Genomic DNA, 23,031 nt, shown 5'->3' with positions numbered 1-23,031 from the left:
GGTGGAGTCTAATTTGGACGATTCCTGGAAACAGCAATTGGAAGGCCCGCTAATGAGGGATTCAGGTTCTCGGCCCAGAATTTGTTGCATTAGAGACTAAAGTGGTAAGATTCCACCCAACATTTCAGGTTCTCACTCCACATATGCGACTGACTGGCTGTGTATTTCCAACATTTGCAATTTTAATTGCTCTTGTATTTTATGGTTAGTGAAAGATAAAAGGAAGCATAATGTAGAGACAACCAGGCATCATATTATCTGGCATTGACATAGAGTATATTGGAAAAGAGCTTCCTCAAATTGTTATAGGTCACTGAGGATTAGGGTTGCTGACTCTGGTTGAATGTACTGCTGAAGATTTCATCACATGGTCTCCTGCCTTCAACTGCCCTAACCCCACTCTCTGACATTGGTCACCCAACATGTCCAACCTCATGACACAACACCTTCCCACAACAATTGGAAAATGAGAAGGATCTTCTATTCTGTCACTCAGTTTTTTTTCCCCATCTCCAATATGGTTATAACTAATAAATAAAATTGTTCAAAGAAAATGAAACAACAACTTGAACCTTTATAGAACAAAAGCAAAATACTGTGGATGCTGGAAATCTGAAATTAAAAAAAATGCTTGAAACACTCTGGCAGCATCTGTGCAGAGAAATGCAATTAACATTTCAGGACAGTGATCTTTCTAATGGGAGACACCAGGCCAATCCAGATTTGTTGTCAAATCTAGTGAGCTATGGAGCTCTGTCATTTGTAGCATGGACCTGCAGCCAACTGGCAGTGTTGTCCTTGCTGTTATTCCTGTGATTTATTCCTGGATGACACTGAAAGAAAGAGCTTTCACTTATACAGCACCTTATATGGCCTAGAGATGACCATAAGGACTTTATAGATAATGAAGTACTGTTGAAATGTAGTCACTACTGTACTTTAGGAATGGTGGCAACTAATTTGCATATGACATGGTCCCACAAATAGCAATGTGAGAACAGATAAAAGCAAAATACTGCAGATGCTGGAAATCTGAAACAAAAAGAGAAAATACTGTAAAAACTCATCTGGTCTGGCAGCATCTGTGGAGAGAAACTGAGTTAACATCTCGTTCATATAACCCTTCTTAAGAGCTCTGAAGAGTCATACTGACTTGAAACATTGACACTGTTTCATAAATAAAAATAAAAACAAAAAAACTGCGGATGCTGGAAATCCAAAACAAAAACAGAATTACCTGGAAAAACTCAGCAGGTCTGGCAGCATCGGCGGAGAAGAAAAGAGTTGACGTTTCGAGTCCTCATGACCCTTCGACAGAACTTGAGTTCGAGTCCAGGAAAGAGCTGAAATATAAGCTGGTTTAAGGTGTGTGTGTGGGGGGCGGAGAGATAGAGAGACAGAGAGGTGGAGGGGGTTGGTGTGGTTGTAGGGACAAACAAGCAGTGATAGAAGCAGATCATCAAAAGATGTCAACCACAATAGTACAATAGAACACATAGGTGTTAAAGTTAAAGTTGGTGATATTATCTAAACGAATGTGCTAATTAAGAATGGATGGTAGGGCACTCAAGGTATAGCTTTAGTGGGTTTTTTTTTTATTTTTTTAAATTTTTTTTTTATTTTTTTTTATATAATGGAAATAGGTGGGAAAAGGAAAATCTTTATAATTTATTGGGAAAAGAAAAAAAGAGGAAGGGGGAAACAGAAAGGGGGTGGGGATGGGGGAGGGAGCTCACGACCTAAAGTTGTTGAATTCAACATTCAGTCCGGAAGGCTGTAAAGTCCCTAGTCAGAAGATGAGGTGTTGTTCCTCCAGTTTGCGTTGGGCTTCACTGGAACAATGCAGCAAGCCAAGGACAGACATGTGGGCAAGAGAGCAGGGTGGAGTGTTAAAATGGCAAGCGACAGGGAGGTTTGGGTCATTCTTGCGGACAGACCGCAGGTGTTCTGCAAAGCGGTCGCCCAGTTTACGTTTGGTCTCTCCAATGTAGAGGAGACCACATTGGGAGCAACGAATGCAGTAGACTAAGTTGGGGGAAATGCAAGTGAAATGCTGCTTCACTTGAAAGGAGTGTTTGGGTCCTTGGACGGTGAGGAGAGAGGAAGTGAAGGGGCAGGTGTTGCATCTTTTGCGTGGGCAAGGGGTTGTGCCATAGGAGGGGGTTGAGGAGTAGGGGGTGATGGAGGAGTGGACCAGGGTGTCCCGGAGGGAGCGATCCCTACGGAATGCCGATAAGGGGGGTGAAGGGAAGATGTGTTTGGTAGTGGCATCATGCTGAAGTTGGCGGAAATGGCGGAGGATGATCCTTTGAATGCGGAGGCTGGTGGGGTGATAAGTGAGGACAAGGGGGACCCTATCATGTTTCTGGGAGGGAGGAGAAGGAGTGAGGGTGGATGCGCGGGAGATGGGTCGGACACGGTTGAGGGCCCTGTCAACGACCGTGGGTGGAAAACCTCGGTTAAGGAAGAAGGAGGACATGTCAGAGGAACTGTTTTTGAATGTAGCATCATCGGAACAGATGCGACGGAGGCGAAGGAACTGAGAGAATGGGATGGAGTCCTTACAGGAAGTGGGGTGTGAGGAGCTGTAGTCGAGATAGCTGTGGGAGTCGGTGGGTTTGTAATGGATATTGGTGGACAGTCTATCACCAGAGATTGAGACAGAGAGGTCAAGGAAGGGAAGGGAAGCGTCAGAGATGGACCACGTGAAAATGATGGAGGGGTGGAGATTGGAAGCAAAATTAATAAATTTTTCCAAGTCCTGACGAGAGCATGAAGCAGCACCAAAGTAATCATCGATGTACCGGAGAAAGAGTTGTGGAAGGGGGCCGGAGTAGGACTGCAACAAGGAATGTTCCACATACCCCATAAAGAGACAGGCATAGCTGGGGCCCATGCGGGTACCCATAGCCACACCTTTTATTTGGAGCAAGTGAGAGGAGTTGAAGGAGAAATTGTTCAGCGTGAGAACAAGTTCAGCCAGACGGAGGAGAGTAGTGGTGGATGGGGATTGTTCGGGCCTCTGTTCGAGGAAGAAGCTAAGGGCCCTCAGACCATCCTGGTGGGGGATGGAGGTGTAGAGGGATTGTACGTCCATGGTGAAGAGGAAGCGGTAGGGGCCAGGGAACTGGAAATTGTTGATGTGACGTAAGGTGTCAGAGGAATCACGGATGTAGGTGGGAAGGGACTGGACAAGGGGAGAGAGAAGGGAGTCAAGATAACGAGAAATGAGTTCTGTGGGGCAGGAGCAAGCTGAGACGATCGGTCTACCGGGGCTGTTCTGTTTGTGGATTTTGGGTAGGAGATAGAAGCGGGCCGTCCGAGGTTGGGCGACTATCAGGTTGGAAGCTGTGGGAGGGAGATCCCCAGAGGAGATGAGGTCAGTGACAGTCCTGGAAACAGTGGCTTGATGTTCAGTGGTGGGGTCATGGTCCAGGGAGAGGTAGGAGGAAGTGTCTGCGACTTGACGCTCAGCCTCCGCGTGGTAGAGGTCAGTGCGCCAGACAACAACAGCACCACCCTTGTCAGCGGGTTTGATGACAATGTCAGGGTTGGACCTGAGAGAATGGAGTGCAGTAAGTTCAGAGAGAGACAGGTTAGAATGGGTGAGAGGAGCAGAGAAATTGAGACGACTAATGTCGCGCCGACAGTTCTCAATGAAAAGATCGAGAGAAGGTAAGAATCCAGAGGGAGGGGTCCAGGTGGAGGAAGAATATTGAAGATGGGTAAAAGGATCCGTTGAACTGGGAGAGGACTCCTGCCCAAAGAAGTGAGCCCGGAGACGAAGACGGCGGAAGAAGAGTTCAGTATCATGCCGAGCCCGAAATTCATTGAGGTGAGGGCGTAAGGGTATGAAACTAAGTCCTTTGCTGAGCACTGAACGTTCAGCATCGGAGAGGGGAAGGTCAGGGGGTATAGTGAATACACGGCTGGGGTTGGGACTGGAAGAAAGGGTGGGGACGGAGGGACAGGCAGGGGTGGAGGGTCCTAGATGGGTGTTGGTGTCGATGAGTTGTTGGAGCTTGCGTTCCTTAGCACTTGAGAGAAAGAGAAAAAGTTTCTTGTTGAGGCGTCGGATGAGCCGAAGGATAAAATGAAACTGGGGGCACGCGCAGCTTTGAAAAAGGGTACGGCGGTGCTGCTGGAGGGAGAGGTCGAGTGTGTTCATATGGCGGCGCATGGCACTGAGAGTGGATTTCAGAATGTGACGGGAACAGCAGTCCGAGAAACGTTTTATGTCCCGGAGATACCTGTAATCCTGGGTGGGTTCGAAACATGAGGGGTGGAATTTCAGTTGAAATCCATGTGGGGTAAGTCTCTCTCTCTGTTTCTCTCTCCACAGATGGTGCCAGACCTGCTGAGTTTTTACAGCATTTTCTGGGAATGTGATAACAGCTGTCGATTGAGGAATACATATTCGTTGTCACTAGGAGCCCCACAACCTTCTGAGATATCTGCACTCCTCTAAGTCCTCTAATAAATAGGCTGTAAACATTAGTTCCTCTGCCAAAATGAGGCATAATAAAAGAAGTTAAACAAATAAAAGACATAAAGGCTTTGAACAACCACTTCTCATGAAGGGCTATGCCCAAACCATTTACCTGCCTAAAACAAAAACAGACAAGTGAAGAGGGCACTCCACCATGCTGTGTTAACTCAATGTGCTCGATTGAGTGCCCTCTTTCCTTGCTTGGTTGATGCCCAGTGACTACAAAGCTGATAAAAGCAGCATTTTTATTAAGAGCTTCCATTGCACTGAGGAGGCTTCAGGCCAATCCACACCCAACAACCTGGTCTGAAAATTCTGCTCATATTTTAACAGCTGTGCCAAATTCACTAAAGCAGCCGAGACAAGCCACAACATTCTAAAACAATCAATAACATTCTAAATAAAACAATCCACAAATTAATTCACTCACTCTCCCAATGTTAACAGATCTTTTAAAAAATTCCAGGATCCCAGTGTGCATCTTTGCCAAAACCTAATCGGTTCTACCTTGAGCCATATCCTTTCCCTGTACCAAGTTTTGTTGAAATCTACACATTGGTTTTGAGGTATATTGTTTACAAACAGAGAAACAGGGGCAAAAACATTACCTCCGGCCGGCTTCAGTGACAAAGGTAACGAATGCAAGGGACATATTGGATCAGGTAGCATTCACCACCCTGGCTAAAGCTGTTCAAGAAAGCATCCCAACATCACCTTTTCAAGGACAATTAGTGACAGGCAACAATAAATGCTGGGCCTGCCAGCTATGCTCAGAACCCAATAATGAAACACTGTGTCGTCTGCCAATGCAAGATGTCCAATGGAAGCCGTTCACCCAGCTTGTGAGCCCTGCAGGGGCGGCTTCTGATTCCAGGGATCGGATTGGGAGGGAAGGAAGGCTTCTGATCCACCCAGTGACGGCCACAATTCTGCTTGCAGATCCAGGGCTTGTTTCTCCGAGCACAATACATTTCAGCACCAACAGGCAGGCAGATGATGGAATACAAACTTAATTACATACTGGTTCGAACTAGTCTTGTGTACCTTAAAATGGAAACCCAGTGAAAACCGGGAAATAAGAGTACTGGCCCGAACTGTATTTTCCTATTGGGACACCATCCCTTCTGCATCACTGTGCGTCTATGACAAGCTGGTTTACTGGAAGAAAGGTACCTTTCCAAAAGAATGGGGAAAGATACAAGAAAAGTGTTAAGGAAATTAAATGGAATAAAGAAAACTGTGGGACCCCTGATATATTCAACTGCCTGCGATGTAAAATTGCAATTCCAGGGGCAGCAAACACCGCGCACGCGCTTTGCACCCTATAAAGATGGCTGCCGTGCATACAACTGCGCATGCACCGCGTTGGCAACAAACGCAGACATAATGAAAACCCTATAGAGAAGGGAAGTCCCAAATTAGTATTCAGTTATGCTTCCTTAGAATTGCTGACCGTTTCAAGCATTTTTTTGTTCGAGACTTCTCGTATCTGCTTGCCCGTTAATTTGGTTCTCTGGCTGCAGCTGTTCATTTAGCTCCTGTGCGTCCCAGACACCTTCCCTTGCTGCTTGCATTTAACACAGTTCGTTTCCCTAGCAACCAAAGCCCATCCCGCCTTGCGCTTCGTCACATGATCGAAATGCATCGTGATGTCAGTGAGGGCGCGGACTGTGATTGGCTGAGCCCGGTTTGAGGCCGTATTTGAATGTGCGTTTGGCTTGGCGGGCGGTTGGAGTGAATGAATCGGGGCGGATTCTAGGGATTTGAAGACCAAGCGCAGAACCTGCTTGTTAAGGCGGTTATTTCTGAGGTTAAACTCTGAGACAACGGGAGTAACTTGAAGGTGGGAGTTTGTACCTGCATTAATGGGAAGAAAAGGGTTGGGATGGGGAGCAGCCATCTCTGTGGGGTATGTATCGGCCTAGGCTGTAGGTCCTAGCGGAGTACTAGGCCCCAACTGAATCTTCATTCCAACACTTAATGTGCTGCCAGTAGTAGGGACAAACGCTAGTGAAAAGCTGTGTGCTCAGCGTTTACATTCGATCGTTATATTCGAGACGGGGAATGGCTCGATTACATTCAATCCAGTAGATTTGGGCTCATGATCCTGCTGCTGTTATGAGGAGAGGTTAGGGCGGTGGCGATTCCTCACTGATGTACGGTGACTTGGTCAAATTTTATTCTTGATTAATACGGATTGTACGATCATAAGAAATAGGAATATGAGTAGGTAATTTGGCCCATTGAGCCCACTTTGCCTTTCAATAAGATCCTAGCTGATCTGATTGTGGCCTTAAATCTACTTTCCTGACTGCATCCTAACAAAGGGAGTCAATCCCTTGTCTAACTCGGCCTTGAATACATTCAATGACCCAACATCCACTGCTTTCTGTGGAAGAGAATTCCAAAAACTGATGATTCTCTGAAAGAAGACATGCCTTTTCATCTGTCTTAGATGAAAGACCTCTTATTTTTAAACTGGTTGTGGAAGTTTGACAGTCTGCTTCAGTGGATGTAAAGAGCTTTGGGATGTTGGTTGGAGCTTGTAATTTTCTCATGGAAGCCACAAGCCCTTAACTGCTGTTGTGCTGTGTTATGCTGATCTTAGGCTGTCCACATTTTAATTCCTCCATCTTGAAACATGAGAGTCCATTTATTGCAATATCCAGCATTCATAGTTCATTCTAGGCTTTTTGCCTAAATTATACCTGGCATTCTATTTTATATGTTAAACATTTTTTAAACTTTCTGGCATTGATCCTAAATTTGTCAGGTACTAATTTCAATTTGCATGGACTTAGCACAGAAGCAGACTATTTGACTCAACTTGTTCATATTGCTGTTTATGCTCCACTTGAGTTCTCTCCCATCTTTCCTTGTCTTAATCTATCAAACCTATATCTTTTTCCCTCTTCCTTTCCTAGTTTCCCCTTAAATGCACCTATGCTATTTACTTCAACCACTCCCTCTAGTTGTGAATTTCTCATTCTGACCATTCTTTAGGTAAATAAATTTCTTATGAATTCCCTGTTGGATTTCTTGGTGACTACTGTAATTCCTCACTAATGTAGTTCCTGAAAAGTGCGATACAATGTTAAGTGAATCAGAATTTCCCATTACAGCCAATGAAAAAACTGTTCCATAAGATGTTTCCTGCCATAAAAAACAAAATGTTAAACCTGTAAGTTTAAATACTGTACTTTGCTAAATTATTGTATTTGTAAATGAAAAACTTTTTTTAAAAATAAAGTATGTTAACTCTTTCATCTTACCATCTGCTTGTCATCTCTTCCACTCGCTGCTTCTTCCACTCCTTGCCTCCCCTGATCCCTGACCCTCCACCTCACCACTGATTGTGTTGGCTGGCCCTTCAGCTTCTACTTGTGCTGTCTGTTTCTCCAGCTTGCCTCTGCAAGCATGCACTCAAAGCTGCTCCCGCTCTATAGGTTGCTTCCTGCCACTCACCTCTTTGCTCACAGCGGAATTTGGGAGATGGGTGTGGCCAGTAGGAGGGGATGCTCCAAAATGGTGCAGACCGGGTCACAAGTGAGCCTATGTCACATTGGGTGGGAAACAACATTAATGAATTCATAATGCTCAATGTCAATACTACCCCATTAGAGCAGAATATTAAATCAAAGCAAATTAAAATGAGACAACTTAATGCAAGGGCTTGCTGTTTCTTATATTAATGGTCTTGAGTTAAGCTTTTTCCCCTCAAGAGGGAACCTTCTGTCTGTATCCAAGCTGTTTAAAAATTTTCAGAATTTTAAATACATCTAATAGGTTGGTCTTTTTCGCAAGAAGAGACAGAGGCTGTCTATCTTTACCTGACATGTATTCCCCTGCATTCCTGGTATCGTCCCTGTAAATCTTCTCTATACACTCTCCTGTGTCTATATCCTTTTGTAATATGGTAACCAGAATTGCATCTGTTATCATCTTAGCTGAGCTTGTCCTCGGTTAGGATCAGTAGAGACTGATGGAGGCAAGGCTGTTGGTAGTGTATAACTTTTATTAAACATTATACTAACTATGTACAGGATAAGGCTTAGCATGAGTTTTCACATGAACTATCTCTCTGCATATTCTGACGTGATCTTACATCACTGATGTAGACTGGCTATTTGCATTAACCCTTTGCAGCCAACTTTTGAAATACAGTACTGTTAAAATGTAAGAAAGATGCCAGTTAATTAGCTGACAGGCATCACAGTGGGATTGTGATAACCAGATAACCAGTTTTTTGGTGTTAGTTGCGTGATAAATATTGGCAGGGCAGAGAATTCTGCTCTTCAAAATAATGCCATGAGACCTTTGCCCCTCACCTAAGAGGTGAGGTGGGCTTTTTTCATATCTCATCCAAAAGACAACATCTTCAACACTGTAGAAATGCTTAAGAACTGCATTGATTGCTGGGGTATGCTGTTCCTAAAATTTTCCAAACTGGGTAATATTCATTTAGCGTAAGTCTTGGATAGAAAGTTGATATTGTTGCAATGAAATCAAAGCCACTAAATTTCCCTAGTGTCCTATGCAGATTTTTTTCCAACAAGCCTCTTTTGCGACATCTTATTGAATGACTTCTGGAAGTGCATTTATACTACCTCAACTTTTATCTGCCCCATCACTTCAAAAACTTTGCCAAACGCGAGCTCTCTAACAAGTTATGCAGTCGGTCATTGATCAACCTGTGCTCTCAAATTCTGTCTTGATTATTCTGGGTTGCTATTTTAATCCTGTTGAAATTAATGCAAAATTAATCTTTGTAGTGTAAGGAATTTGCCGAGACCCATGAAAACTTGGGGGCAAGGGAAAAAGAGCAATAAAATGAATAAACTTTAATACTGGTGAAAACGTATCCATTTTAAACATTGCAAGTGTCAAATTGGAACAATCTCTATCTCTACCACATTTGGGATAAAAATGTTTGTTGCAAAGCATTTAGGATTTCTAAAAGTAAAATGGTGCGACGCAAATAGTTATTTTTCTTTTTAAACATTACGTGCAATTTTTTTTTTGGAGAGGGGGAAAGCCAGCACTGCACATTGTCGTATCTTGCCAAATAATGAGACACCCTGGTAGTGTCACTCCTCCAAATTGACATATAGGGCTATGATATTTAGACATTCAAAATTTTGCAGCCAGGAGAGTGCTTTTGTTGCAACTTCAAAAAAAAATTAGTGTGAATCAAAAAATGTTTTGTTCTTGGTAGTGTCAAAGCTTCCTGCAGAGAGTATTCCATAACAATCTTGGCTTCTATCTTGTAGGTGATAGAGGCTTTAGAGAGGGGCATAAATGGTATGGTAAACCCATATAAAATAGTTCAGTCTCATCTGGAATATTGTGTCCAGTTCCAGGCACCATGTTTTTTTTTTAGAATGTATGTGAAGGCATTAGAGATGGTGCAGAAAGATTCATGACAATTGTTCCAGTTCAAGAACTTCAGTTATGTAAATAGATTGCAGAAGTTAGAGGTACTCAAAATCGTGAAGGACTTGGAAAGAACAGATGGAGAGGAATTGTTTCCATTGATGTAAGTATCAAGAACCAGAGAGCATCAATTTAAGAAGCAACAGTGACATGAGGAAGAACTTCTTTACGCAGCAAGTAGTTAGGATCCAGAATGCACTGCCTGAGTGTGTAGTGGCTTTCAAAAAAGATGGAGCATTATCTGAAGAGGAAACATTTGCAGGGCTTCATGGAAAAGGCCAGGTAGTGGCACTAGGTGAATTGCTATTGCAGAGAGCTGGCAGAGACACAACAGACTGAATGGCCCCCATTTGTGCTGTAACCATTCTATCCTAGCCCTGTATTGTTATGTTATTTGAAAAGAATAAGTAACTATATTATGTGCATGTGTATCCAGGGTGCTATGTCACTCACTATTTCACTATAGTCCATACACCAAACTAATGCATCATTCCCCAGCACATGGTGAGATCAGCAAAATACATTCTGCATGAGCTCCAGTATCTGTGTCAAAACAGTGTTTACTTTGAACTTCTGGAAACCAGAAGACATAATATATTTGAAAAAATGTTTAAAAGCCAGACATTTTATCCTGGACTCTTATGACTTGGAGCCTCTTTTTTATAGCTATATCATGACTTATCAGCTTGGGGTTCAAATGAATCAACAGTGTACCTTTTCAATGAACACCTCATCTGCCTCTTTGTTGCATCCAGACTTGACTATTCCAAGCACTCCGGGTCAACGTCCCAAATGCTATTCTCCATAAATTTGAGGTTATCCAAATCTCTGCTTGTGTCCCAACTTGCACCAAGTTGCATTCCACTCATCGCTGCACTAGCTGACCTATGTTGGCTTTTAAGCAATACCTCCTCTTTTAAAAAAAAAACTTGTTTTTCAAATCCCTCCATGTCTTTCACATCTCTGAAATCTCCTTCAGCCCCGCAACACTCATATCTGCACTCCTCCAATTCTGGCCTCTTGAGACCATTAAGCACACCACTGTTGACAGCTGTGTCTTCAGCTGTCAAGACCTAAAACTAGAATGCCTTTTCTAAACTCCTCTGCCTCTTTCTTCCTCAAGACTCTCCTTAAAATCTACCTCTTTGATCAAGTTTTTGGGCATCTGCCCTAGTGCTTCTTGATTTGAGTTGGTGTCAAATTTTATTTGATAATGCTCCTGTGAAATCCCTTTGTATGTTGTACTACATTAAAGGTGCTATATAAATACATGTTGATAACTAATTGACAAGATTATATAACCAGTTAATTCATGCATATTTATCACTCTTCACTTCAAGATAATACCATGTAGAATAGTTTTATAGTTATTCCATATATTAAGCCCAGAATTATTTTTTAAATAACCTTTTATACTTATTTTCCCACATTTGAACTTCTGACTCTGAGATGTCTTTTCTTCCCCATGAATATTGTGTGAGGGTACATTTCCACACTTTTTGTAACAAAAGAACAAACAATCGTCACTCTCTTATTTGACACATCTATTATGAACAGTTTTGTCATGTTTTAGCACTGTCTCCTAACTTGTTTGACATCTAACTTTCTACTTCTCAGTTGTTATTGACTCAAATCCTCTAATTGGTGTGTTTGTGATATTTCTGGACTCGTAGCTATGTTACTTGTGTATATGGTCACTTCCACTGACTCTAATATACTGTCTCCATCCAGTGCTTAGTGTTTCAATTTATAATGTGCCCTTAGCAATTTACCTGCATATTATCTGTTGACAGGATGGTAAGAGAAGAAGAGAAGGTTATTCCAGTGCGAGTAGCCTTACGTTGCCGTCCTCTTGTACAAAAAGAAATTGATGAAGGATGTCAGGTGTGCTTGACATTTACCCCAGGAGAGCCACAGGTAAAAATTTAAGCGAGGTGGTGGTTTAATATCTCACACCTAAATAATTTTTCTGAATAAATTAGTAAGGCAAAGGGGGGCTTGAAGATACTCCCACCCTTCTGTTGCTCTTATGTGGAATATGTTGTGCCAATTATTTTGGTTTTTTCCTTCCTCAGGTACTTTTGGGAATTGATAAATGTTTTTCATACGATTACGTCTTTGATTCCTGCACAGAGCAAGAAGAAGTGTTCAATATTGCAGTTGATCCCCTTATTCAGGGGATATTCAAAGGTAACTATTTCCCACTGTGTTTCAAGAATAGTTTGGGAGTTGGTCAGTTCATTGCATATTAAATGTTTCTCATTACTGGTGGTTTAGTGAATAGCTCCTTTGTTGATCGTTTTATCCATCAGACATCTAATTGCTTACTCCATGCCAAAAAGCATTTCTAATAAACAATTAATTCTGTTTAGGAAGTAAATAATATTTCAGCAAAACAACAATGGCAGTTCTACTTTGGAGTTATTGTTATTTCAGCTTGTTTCTCCCACCATGGTCAATTTAAACATGTAACTGCATTTCCCCAACATCTTATGATAGAACAAAGTTGCAACACCTTATCCATTAGGCCATGTAGCCAAACAGTTTGCACAAAGTCACTTCTTAAACAGTGGCCTTGAATACCACTTTTAAGCCAACTGCCATTTTCTTTCCCTGTCTGAGGTGCAAACCTAGCATGCACATGAGCCTGCATCCTGCCTGCACGTAGATGTATTCCATTGAGAGAAAGATTCTACGAGAATGATGAACCAGCTGTAGTTAACAACAGTTAAGGCTTGTTTCAAATTTAAGAAAAGGCAAACAATGCTGCACAGTGCTAGGCCAGAAGGTTGGGAAAATTTTAGAAACCAGTAAAGGATGACTTTTTTTTAAAGGGAGAAAATAGGTTGAGAGTAAAGCAGCAAGAAATATAAAACACAGTAAGAGTGAAAAGAGTAGCTGAAGTTATTTGTCACTTAAGTGAATGAGACTATGGAATTAATAATGGTAAACAAGAAAGTGGCAGGGACTTTGAACAAATATCTTCTATCAGTCTTCGTGGTAGATGCCAAAAGCATTCCAAACAAGTAGAAAATCAGTGGTGGGGAAGGAGGGAGGAACTTTCTAATGGAGAAAGCACTGGAAAAATTAATGGGGCTAAAGGCTGACAAGTTCCCCTGGATGGGTTGCATCTTGTGGTCCCAAAATAAGTGATTGAAGAGATGGCGGAGGCTTTGGTTGTATTCATCCCAAATTCCTTTCGATTCTGAAGAAGTCCTGTGGATTGGAAAACCACAGGTGGAAAATGCCGCTGCTCAAGAAAAGAGGGAGACAGCCAGAGGTTATAGGCCGGCAGGAGGAGGGCAGAAAGCAGGAAACTATAGGGCAGTTAATCAAACGCCTTTCATTGGGAAAATGCTAGAATCCATTATTAAGGAGGTACTTTTATGAAAGGGAAATTGTGTTTGACAGATTTGTTTGCGTTCTTTGAGGATGTAGCAAGCAGGGTGGATAAAAACGATCCAATAGATATAGATAGAATAAGATGTAGAACTGATAAATTTCCAAAAAAGCATTCAATAAAGATGTCACATAACAAAGTTGCTGCAGTAGACAAGAGCTTGTGGTATCCAGGACGATAGTTTGGATAGAGAATTTGCTAACTAACAGGAAAGGGAATCTGGATAAATGGGCCATTTTTCAGGATGGCAAGTGGAGTGCCACAGAGATTATTGTTGGGGCCTCACTGAAATCATTAAATGTATTGAGAGCAAATTTGGCTAAAATACAAAGATAGATGGGAAAGCAAGTTGAGGACAGTCAGCAAAGGGATAGAGAGGGGTTAAGTGGGCAAAAATTGGACAGATGGAGTATACGGTGGAAAAATGTGAAATTGTCCACTGGCAGGAAGAATAGAAGAGCAGAATATTATTTAAATGGAGAAAGACTGTAAAATGCTACTGTACAGGGGGATCTGCATGTCCTGTTACGGAAGCACAAAGTTAACATGCAGCTACATCAAGTAATTACGCAAATAGAATGTTGGCCTTTATTGCAGAGGGTTAGGGTATAAAAGTAAGGAAATCTTGCTACAACTGTACAGGATATTGATGAGACCACACCTAGAGTACTGCATACAGTTTTGGTCTCTTTAAAGAGGGATATACTTGGATTGAAGACAATTCAGAGAAGGTTCACTAGGTTGATTCCTGGAATGAAAAGCTTTCTTATGACTAGTTGAACAGGTTGGGCTTATGCTATTTGGAATTTAGAAGGATGAGAAGTAATCTTATTGAAACAGATTCTGAGGGGGTTTGATAGACTAGATGCTGTGAAGGTGTTTTCCTTCTTGGAGGAACTTAAAACTAGCATTAGAGGACACCCATTTAAGATAGATGAGGCAGAATTTCTTTTCTGAGGACTGTGATTCTCTGCCCCACAGAGTCAGCCATTGAATATAGAACAAAAATAAAAATTGCTGGAAAAACTCAGCAGGTCTGACAGCATCTGTGGAGAGAAAGACAGAGTTAACGTTTTGAGTCTGTATGATTCTTCAGAAGAGTCTGAAGAAGAGTTCTGAAGAATCATATGGACTCGAAACGTTAACTCTGTCTTTCTCTCCACAGATGCTGTCAGACCTGCTGAGTTTTTCCAGCAATTTTTGTTTCAGATTTCCAGCATCCGCAGTATTTTGCTTTTATCTTCGTATTGAATGTAGACTGTTGAGAGAAACAGCTTTTTGAACTTTTGGAGAATTGAAGGTTATTGGAAACAGACAGGAAATTGGAATTGAGGCCAAGATAAAATCACCTATGATCTTATTGGTTGACAGCAGGCTAGAGCGACTGAATAGCCAATTCTTGTTCATATTTCATGTGTTCAGACTTGTCTGAACATATTGAGTATTGAACAAAACACGCTTTAAGACTACTTTAAATGTGATGTCACTAACTTGCTGTCCTGTCTCCCCTACTAATTCAGGGTACAATGCTACAGTTTTGGCATATGGACAGACTGGCTCTGGAAAGACCTATTCTATGGGAGGCACCTACACATCCGGGCAAGAGGGAGATCCTGTTGTTGGAGTCATTCCAAGAGTAATAAATATGCTCTTTAGAATGATTGAAGAAAATTCAGATAATGAGTTCACGTTAAAAGTTTCCTATCTAGAGGTGAGGAAGGGGGAGATTATTTGACTATTAACAATACTCTATTTTATTTGGTGAAATATACCTTCATTGGTTTTTAGACCCACTGTTCCACTAGTTTTAAGCTGAGCTGAAACCTGGCTGCTCTTTTCTGTGGCGTGAAGTGACTGATTATTCCCATAGCTGTGGTTTCTCTAATTTCATTCTTGTTTGTGTGTATCAGCCAATATTTCTGTGATAATTGGTAGCTGTGATCAAACAAAAAAAGTCAACATGAAGTGCCTAAGCAACCTTAATTCAGCTCAAGTTTTCATGAGTAATAGGACAGTTGGGAATGTCTTTCTGTTAACAAGGCAAATATATATTGGTATGGGGCACTAATTGAAAGTGGGTAAAACTTGAATGGCATGTGTTGCAGTCTAAATGGGGCAAGCTGAAGGTTGTGAAATTCCTGTTGACAAGTCATTGAAGCAGCTGTTCAACAGGATAAATTTTAAAGTTTTGCTGCAAATAGTTGAGACTAGCCTTGAAAAATGTTTTAATTGAAGGTTATGTAACATCAGGCTCTTAAATTTAAAAACAACATCTTTGGGGGGGGGGGGAAAGCTTGTGTTTATATAGCACCGTTTAATTGTCACAAAACATCCCAGGGTGCTTCACAAGAGCATTATAAAACAAAATATGACTCAACCGCACAGTTGCATAAGGAGAATTGGGTCAAATGCCCAAAAGCTTGGTCAAAGAGGTAGGTTTTAAGAAGCCTCCTAAAGAGGAAAATGATGTGGAAAGGGTATCCCAGAGCTTGGAGCCTGTGGCCAGCAATGGTGAAGCAATTAAAATTGTGAGGACACAGGAAACCCGAACTAGAGAAGTGTAGATACTTGGTATGTGGGACTGGAGGATATTAGAAAGGAAGGTGTGAGGCCATGGAGAGAATTGAAAACAATGAGAATTTTAAAGTTAAGTTACTTAATAGGAAGCCATTATAGACCAGTGAGCATAAGTGATAGGGGAACAGAACTTGGTGCGAGTTGAGACGTGGGCAGTAGAGTTTTGGTTGATCTCCGCTTTAGAGGATAAAATGTAGGAGACCAGCCAGGAATACATTGGAGTAGTTGTGTCCAGAGGTAACAAAGGCATGAATGAGCTCTGACAGGTGATATAGGGCCATGTTAGATTTGGAAATGCATGATTTTAGTGATGGCTTGAATGTGAGCTAAAAAGCTCCTCTTGGGATCAAATGTGACACCAAGGTTGTGAACAAACTGGCTTGATATTAGACTTAACAGAGAGAAGGATTGACTTGGCAACTATGGAATGAAATTTAGAACAGGACTTGCAGTCTTCCCAACATTTAATTGGAAATTTCTTCTCTGATATAATATGTCTGATAATTAATAAGATAAATTAGCAACAGTGAAGGAGTCGTAAAAGGTGGTGAGGTAGATCTGGGTGTTATCAGTGTACCTGTGAAAATTGATGTATCTTTGGATGATGTCCATCAAAGAGCAGCAAGTAGATAGGAAATAGAGGATTTTTGATTTGCTTGATCACAGGGTGTAGGTGTTGCTGGCTATGGGGTGCATTTATTGCCTGTCCCTGATTGCCCTTGAGAAAATGTTGATGAGCTGCCACCTTGAACTGCTGCAGTCCATGTGGTGTATGGCTGATGGTGAGTTCCAGGGTTTTGACCACCTGACAGTAAAGGAACTGTCGGCGCGACATTAGTCGTCTCAATTTCTCTGCTTCTCTCACCCATTCTAATCTCTCTCTCGCTGAACTTACTGCACTCTATTCTCTCAGGTCCAACCCTGACATCGTCATCAAACCCACTGACAAGGGTGGTGCTGTTGTAGTCTGGCGCACTGACCTCTACCTCGCGGAGGCTGAGCGTCAACTCACAGACACTTCCTCCTACCTCTCCCTGGACCATGACCCCACCACTGAACATCAAGCCATTGTTTCCAGGACTGTCACTGATCTCATCTCCTCTGGGGATCTTCCTCCCACAGCTTCCAACCTGATAGTTGCCCAACCTCGGACGGCCCGCTTCTACCTCCTACCCAAAATCCACAAACAGAACTGTCCCGGTAGACCGATCGTGTTAGCTTGCTCCTGCCCCACGGAATTCATCTCTCGTTATCTTAACTCCCTTCTCTCTCCCCTTGTCCAGTCCCTTCCCACCTACATCCGTGATTCCTCTGACACCTTACGTCACATCAACAATTTCCAGTTCCCTGGCCCCAACCGCTTCCTCATCACCATGGACGTCCAAACCCTCTACACCTCCATCCCCCACCAGGATGGTCTGAGGGCCCTTAGCTTCTTCCTCGAACAGAGGCCCGAACAATCCCCATCCACCACTACTCTCCTCCGTCTGGCTGAACTTGTTCTCACACTGAACAATTTCTCCTTCAACTCCTCTCACTTGCTCCAAATAAAAGGTGTGGCTATGGGTACCCGCATGGGCCCCAGCTATGTCTGTCTCTTTATGGGGTATGTGGAACATTCCTTGTTCCAGTCCTACTCCGGCCCCCTTCCACAACTCTTTCTCTAGTACATCGATGATTACTTCGGTGCTGCTTCGTGCTCTCGTCGGGACTTGGAAAAATTTATTAATTTTGCTTCCATTCTCCACCCCTCCATCATTTTCACGTGATCCATCTCTGACACTTCCCTTCCCTTCCTTGACCTCGCTGTCTCAAATCTCTGGTGATAGACTGTCCACCAATATCCATTACAAGCCCACCGACTCCCACAGCTACCTTGACTACAGCTCCTCACACCTCGCTTCCTGTAAGGACTCCATCCCATTCTCTCAGTTCCTTCGCCTCCGTCGCATCTGTTCCGATGATGCTACCTTCAAAAACAGTTCCTCTGACATGTCCTCCTTCTTCCTTAACTGAGGTTTTCCACCCACGGTCGTTGACAGGGCCCTCAACCGTGTCCGGCCCATCTCCCGCGCATCCGCCCTCACGCCTTCTCCTCCCTCCCAGAACCATGATAGGGTCCCCCTTGTCCTCACTTATCACCCCACCAGCCTCCGCATTCAAAGGATCATCCTCCGCCATTTCCGCCAACTCCAGCATGATGCCACTACCAAACACATCTTCCCTTCACCCTCACTGTCGGCATTCCATAGGGATCGTTCCTTCCGGGACACCCTGGTCCACTCCTCCATCATCCCCTACTCCCCAACCCCCTCCTATGGCACCACCCCATGCCCACACGAAAGATGTAACACCTGCCCCTTCACTTCCTCTCTCTTCACCGTCCAAGGGCCCAAACACTCCTTTCAAGTGAAGCAACATTTCACTTGCATTTCCCCCAACTTAGTCTACTGCATTCGTTGCTCCCAATGCGGTCTCCTCTACATTGGAGAGACCAAATGTAAACTGGGCAACTGCTTTGCAGAACACCTGCGGTCTGTCCGCAAGAATGACCCAAACCTCCCTGTTGCTTGCCATTTCAACACTCCACCCTGCTCTCTTGCCCACATGTCTGTCCTTGGCTTGCTGTATTGTTCCAGTGAAGCCCAACGCAAACTGGAGGAACAACACCTCATCTTCCGACTAGGCACTTTACAGCCTTCTGGACTGAATATTGAATTCAACAACTTTAGGTCTTGACCTCCCTCCTCCATCCCCACCCCCTTCTGTTTCTTCCCCCTTCCTTTTGTTTTTCTCCAATAAATTATATAGATTTTTCTTTTTCCCTCCTATTTCCATTATTTTTAAATATTTTTAAATTTTTTATGCTCCCCCCACCCCCACTAGAGCTATACCTTGAGTGCCCTACCATCCATTCTTAATTAGCACATTCGTTTAGATGATATCACCAACTTTGACACCTATGTGTTCTTTTGTTCTGCCGTCTGTGACATCTTTTGATGATCTGCTTCTATCACTGCTTTTGCCTACAACCACACCACCCCCTCCACTTCTCTCCCCCCACCCACCCACCACCTTAAACCAGCTTATATTTCAACCCTTCCTGGGATTTACCTAGATCTGTCGAAGGGTCATGAGGACTCGAAACGTCAACTCTTTTCTTCTCCGCCGATGCTACCAGACCTGCTGAGTTTTTCCAGGTAATTCTGTTTTTGTTGACAGTAAAGCAGTAAAGGAACGGCAATTATAATTCCAAGTTAGGATGGTGTGCAGCTTGGAGGGAACTTGCGTGCCGTGGCATTCCCATGCGTTTGCTGCCCTTGTCCTTCTATGTGCTAGAGGTTGCATGTTTGAACCATAGAAAAGTTGTAGTGCAGAAAGAGGCCATTCAGCCCATCGTGTCCGTGCCGGCCAGAAAAAAGATTAAAAAGAAACTAGCTGCGCATTTTAACCCCACAATGCTTTTCAAGGAGCCTTGGCTTTGGAGTCAGGTGGTGAGTCACTCTCCCTAGAATTCCAACCTCTGACCTGCTGTTGTAGCCACAATATTTACATAGCTGGTTCAGTTCCATTTCTGTTCAATGGTAATCCCCAGGATGTTGATAATGGGGGATTCAGTGATGGTAATGCCAGTGAATATCATGGGGAAATGGTTAGATTCTCCCTTTTTTTTTGGAGTTGATCATTGCCCACCACTTGTGTGGCACAGATGTTACTTGCTATTTATCAGCCCAAGCCTGGATATTGTCCAGGCCTTGTTGCCTTTGGACATGGACTGCTTCAGTATCTGAAGAGTTGCGAATGGTGCTGAGCATTGTGCAATCATCAGTAAGCACCCCCACTTCTAACCTTATGATGGCCCAAGGATAGATCTTTGGGGTGGGGGGGCACCAGAGGCAATGGTGCAAAAGCAGGAAAAGCAACCATTGGAATTGATTCTCTGGCTATCTTAAGATAGATAAGAATGGAATCACATGAGAGCTGTCCTACCCAGCTGGGTGACAGTGGAGAGCTGTTGGAGGAGGCTGGTGTTTCATAGGCTGCAGATCAGTGAAGAAACTCAAGAAGGGAAGTTTATCTTTGTCGCAGTCATGTAGGATGTCATTTGTGACTTTGTAAAAGCTGTTTTGGTACTATGGCAGGAGTGGAAACCTGATTGGAGGGATTCAAAGAGTTCTGGGAAATGGATGCAGATTTGGAAGGTAACAATATGTTCAAGGACTTTGAAAAGGGAGGTTAGAGATGGAGTGGTAGTTTGCAAGGACACTAAGATCATGGGTTTTTCTTTGAGAGGTGTGATGATAGATTTAAAGGAGAGGGGGACAGCAGAAAGAACAGTTTATAATATTAGCTAATGGGTGCCAGGAGGGGAATTTGGGTGGTGTAGATGTATTTGATTCATTTTATAACCTTAAAAAAGGGGTGAGGCCATAATGTTGAAGGATTGCCATTTTGACAACCCTTTTATGGTATTTAGTCAAAAAAAAAGTAGGCTTAAAAAGTAGCAAGCTCAGATTTCATAAATGCAAGTTGCAATTGTGCCTAGTTTATAACACAAAAACATCCAAGATACAATGTAAAACAATTAGTCAAGGGAAGAGAGTTTAGCAAGGGTGACCAAGCACTTGGCGAAAGATGTGTTTTGCAAAAGAGTTAAAGAATGAGGTGCTAACTGGTGTAGGGAATGCTTTTCAAATGTGGGGGCTTAGATCACTGAAGACATGGCCCTGGCAAAGGGAGGGAGGAATGTTGTTGGAGATGGAGAGTTCACCGGTAGTGTAGATTTTGAGGAAGTTGAGGACGGAGGGAGAGAAGCTACTAAAGCGTTTGAACACAAGGCTAAAGGGTGAGGAGGTGGGGACAGGCTCATGAGCAAGGTGATGGTCATAAATGACTTCATGCAGCTTAGTTCTAGAGGAACTGAAGTTTATGGAGCGTGGTAGATTGGAGGTGATGAGATTTGAGAGTTTCTGATGAAATTGGCCTGAAGTGGAAATGAACATGCATAAGGCTATAGAGATGAAGCTGGCATTCTTTGGAGAGGTTATGGTTAGAAACTCTGCTTACTTTAAATAGGTGCTGAAGTTGCAAACAGTTTGGTTTAGCTAAGGCAGTGGCTGGAGATGGAAATTGAATCAATGAAGAGGGTATATTGTTTGAGAGACTGAAGGTGGCTTTGCTCTCAGCATAGAGGCAATGGAGAAATTAAGTGAATATGTTAAACTGGATGTCATCAGCTAACATGTGGAAGCTGACTTCCATGAGGTTAGGAGAAGGATAAGGAAAGCAAAGGGATATGAGGTGTATTCTGTAAATCAGTTATTTTTGGTTCCCTGGGAAAATGAGTTTAGAAGTTAAGCAGAAATTGGAGATGGTACTTTAGAAATACTTCACCGCAATGTTGACAAAATAGAAGGATATTGAGGAGGAGACGGCAAACTCTTAAGCTGATTAAAAGCAAAATAAGAAATAAACAATAAGAATATATTGGTGAAGTTAGATAAGGAGGATGGAGTGCTAGAACATAATGGGATCCATCCAATAATACTGAATGAAATGAGGCAAAAATGGCAAATAAAGGTCCTGGAAATTAAATTTCAAGGTTCCTTTGATTGGATCAGGACTGGAAAATGTAATGCCCATTTTTCAAAAGGTAAAACAGCTAACTTAAGTAATTATGACTACAGTGGGGAAACTTACTAAGAATCTCTGAAGAGAAAATTCAAAGCAGTTACAGATTCCACAATGGAAGATTGCTTGACGAGCCTTTTTTTTTTTTGTTGAGATTGGGTGCAGGCTAGTGGGTGGAATGCAATGTATATGGTGCAGATGAAGTTTCAGAAAACTTTGACAGGATTCAGTATGAAACTATTGAATAGGAGTAAAAGGGTATAGAATTAAAGATGGCCAACTGAATTTAAAAACTCATTGGAAAAGAGGACATGGTATGAGTTAAGGACAATTCTCAGCATGATTACAGTGTCCCACAGGGTTTTGATCTGGGGACACTTGTTCACTGGTATGGTTTTGTAGGGCCAAGAGCAGCAATATTGACTAAATAGATGGTATCTATATCTTGTTGACAAAGAAGCCCATTTGTTCCTTTATATTTGCTGGGAGTGTGGATGTTAGTATGGGGTTGGCAGTGAGGGAGAGAAGGAAGCAGCACAGAGTTATCTTTACTATCCAGAATGGAAAATAGCAGTTGTAAAAACTTGGTTATTGCTCTAGAAGTGACCGCTGAAGGGAATAGGGAGTAAGAATATATGGTGAATGAGGAATAAATAGAATTGGCCAGATTTGGCTTTCAGTGATCACGATCATAGGAGTGGTGAAGACCAAAGGATGGCCATTAAATGTGGGTATGATATAATAGAAGTTCTTGGAAGCCAAGTGGCTGGTGAATTCAGAGGGCAATCCAGGTGGAGATTTAAATCACCTGACAGGAATTGCTCAGTGCAGAGGCAAAGGGAGCAAAGAAGGGAAGGTATCTCAAAGCTGTGTTATGAATAAGCACTAAAAAAACCTAAAATTTCAGTAAAAATAATTTTGTACATTTTATTAAAGAAACCAGTCAGATGGCTATTTAGTTTAGTCAAAGCTGTAAATAACTCAGCCATGCAGACCGGAAATGCCCCATATTTGATTTCTGGGCTGTGCTAAGATAGTTGATCTTTATCAGGGCAGCTGGTGGATGTGCCACAAATTTCCTGAACATTGAGTGGAGGACATTGTTGTCCTTCTGATTGCTATCCAGTGACCACCCCATCACCGCCATGCTGGTAAGTTGAACTATATGCTGGGGAGGCTAAGATTGGTTCTTCTCTGAAGTCACCATGCTTGAAAAGGCTGTGTTATTGCATGAAGAGTAACCATTTGGACAATGTAGCAGCAGGTACCAACCATCTGGAAAGACAGACCAAAAAAGGGGGCAGCTTTTATTTTGGGTGGGGGTTGGTGTTTGTAGAGTGGGGTGGAGAGTGAAAGCAAGACATCTTTAATATGGAATTGAAACCTGAGAATTGGCATTTTGTTTTCAATTGACATAGCATTGGCTATACAAGTTACTTCCTGAAACCTTGTTAGTATTAGAGTTCATTCTTGACAAGTTTTTAAAATTTAAAATGGTGAA

The 23,031-nt window shown here is 42.6% G+C and overlaps 1 protein-coding gene across 3 annotated transcripts in view; it reads left to right on the top strand.

Moving 5' to 3' along the window:
- The first annotated feature begins 6,197 nt into the window (after positions 1-6,197).
- kif4 (kinesin family member 4) overlaps positions 6,198-23,031 on the top strand; it is a 106,531-nt gene continuing 89,697 nt past the window's right edge. For all 3 annotated transcript variants that reach the window (XM_041195878.1, XM_041195879.1, XM_041195877.1), the window contains exons 1-4: positions 6,198-6,332; positions 11,716-11,839; positions 11,998-12,112; positions 14,843-15,033. In XM_041195878.1, the coding sequence (XP_041051812.1) occupies positions 11,717-11,839; positions 11,998-12,112; positions 14,843-15,033 (429 nt within the window). In that variant the 5' untranslated portion in view covers positions 6,198-6,332; position 11,716. The remainder of the gene's footprint in view (positions 6,333-11,715; positions 11,840-11,997; positions 12,113-14,842; positions 15,034-23,031) is intronic.

This window comes from Carcharodon carcharias, chromosome 9 (genome assembly GCF_017639515.1).
Source record: "Carcharodon carcharias isolate sCarCar2 chromosome 9, sCarCar2.pri, whole genome shotgun sequence".
Taxonomy (NCBI): Eukaryota; Metazoa; Chordata; class Chondrichthyes; order Lamniformes; family Lamnidae; genus Carcharodon; species Carcharodon carcharias.
This window is presented reverse-complemented; position numbering and strand designations above follow the sequence as displayed.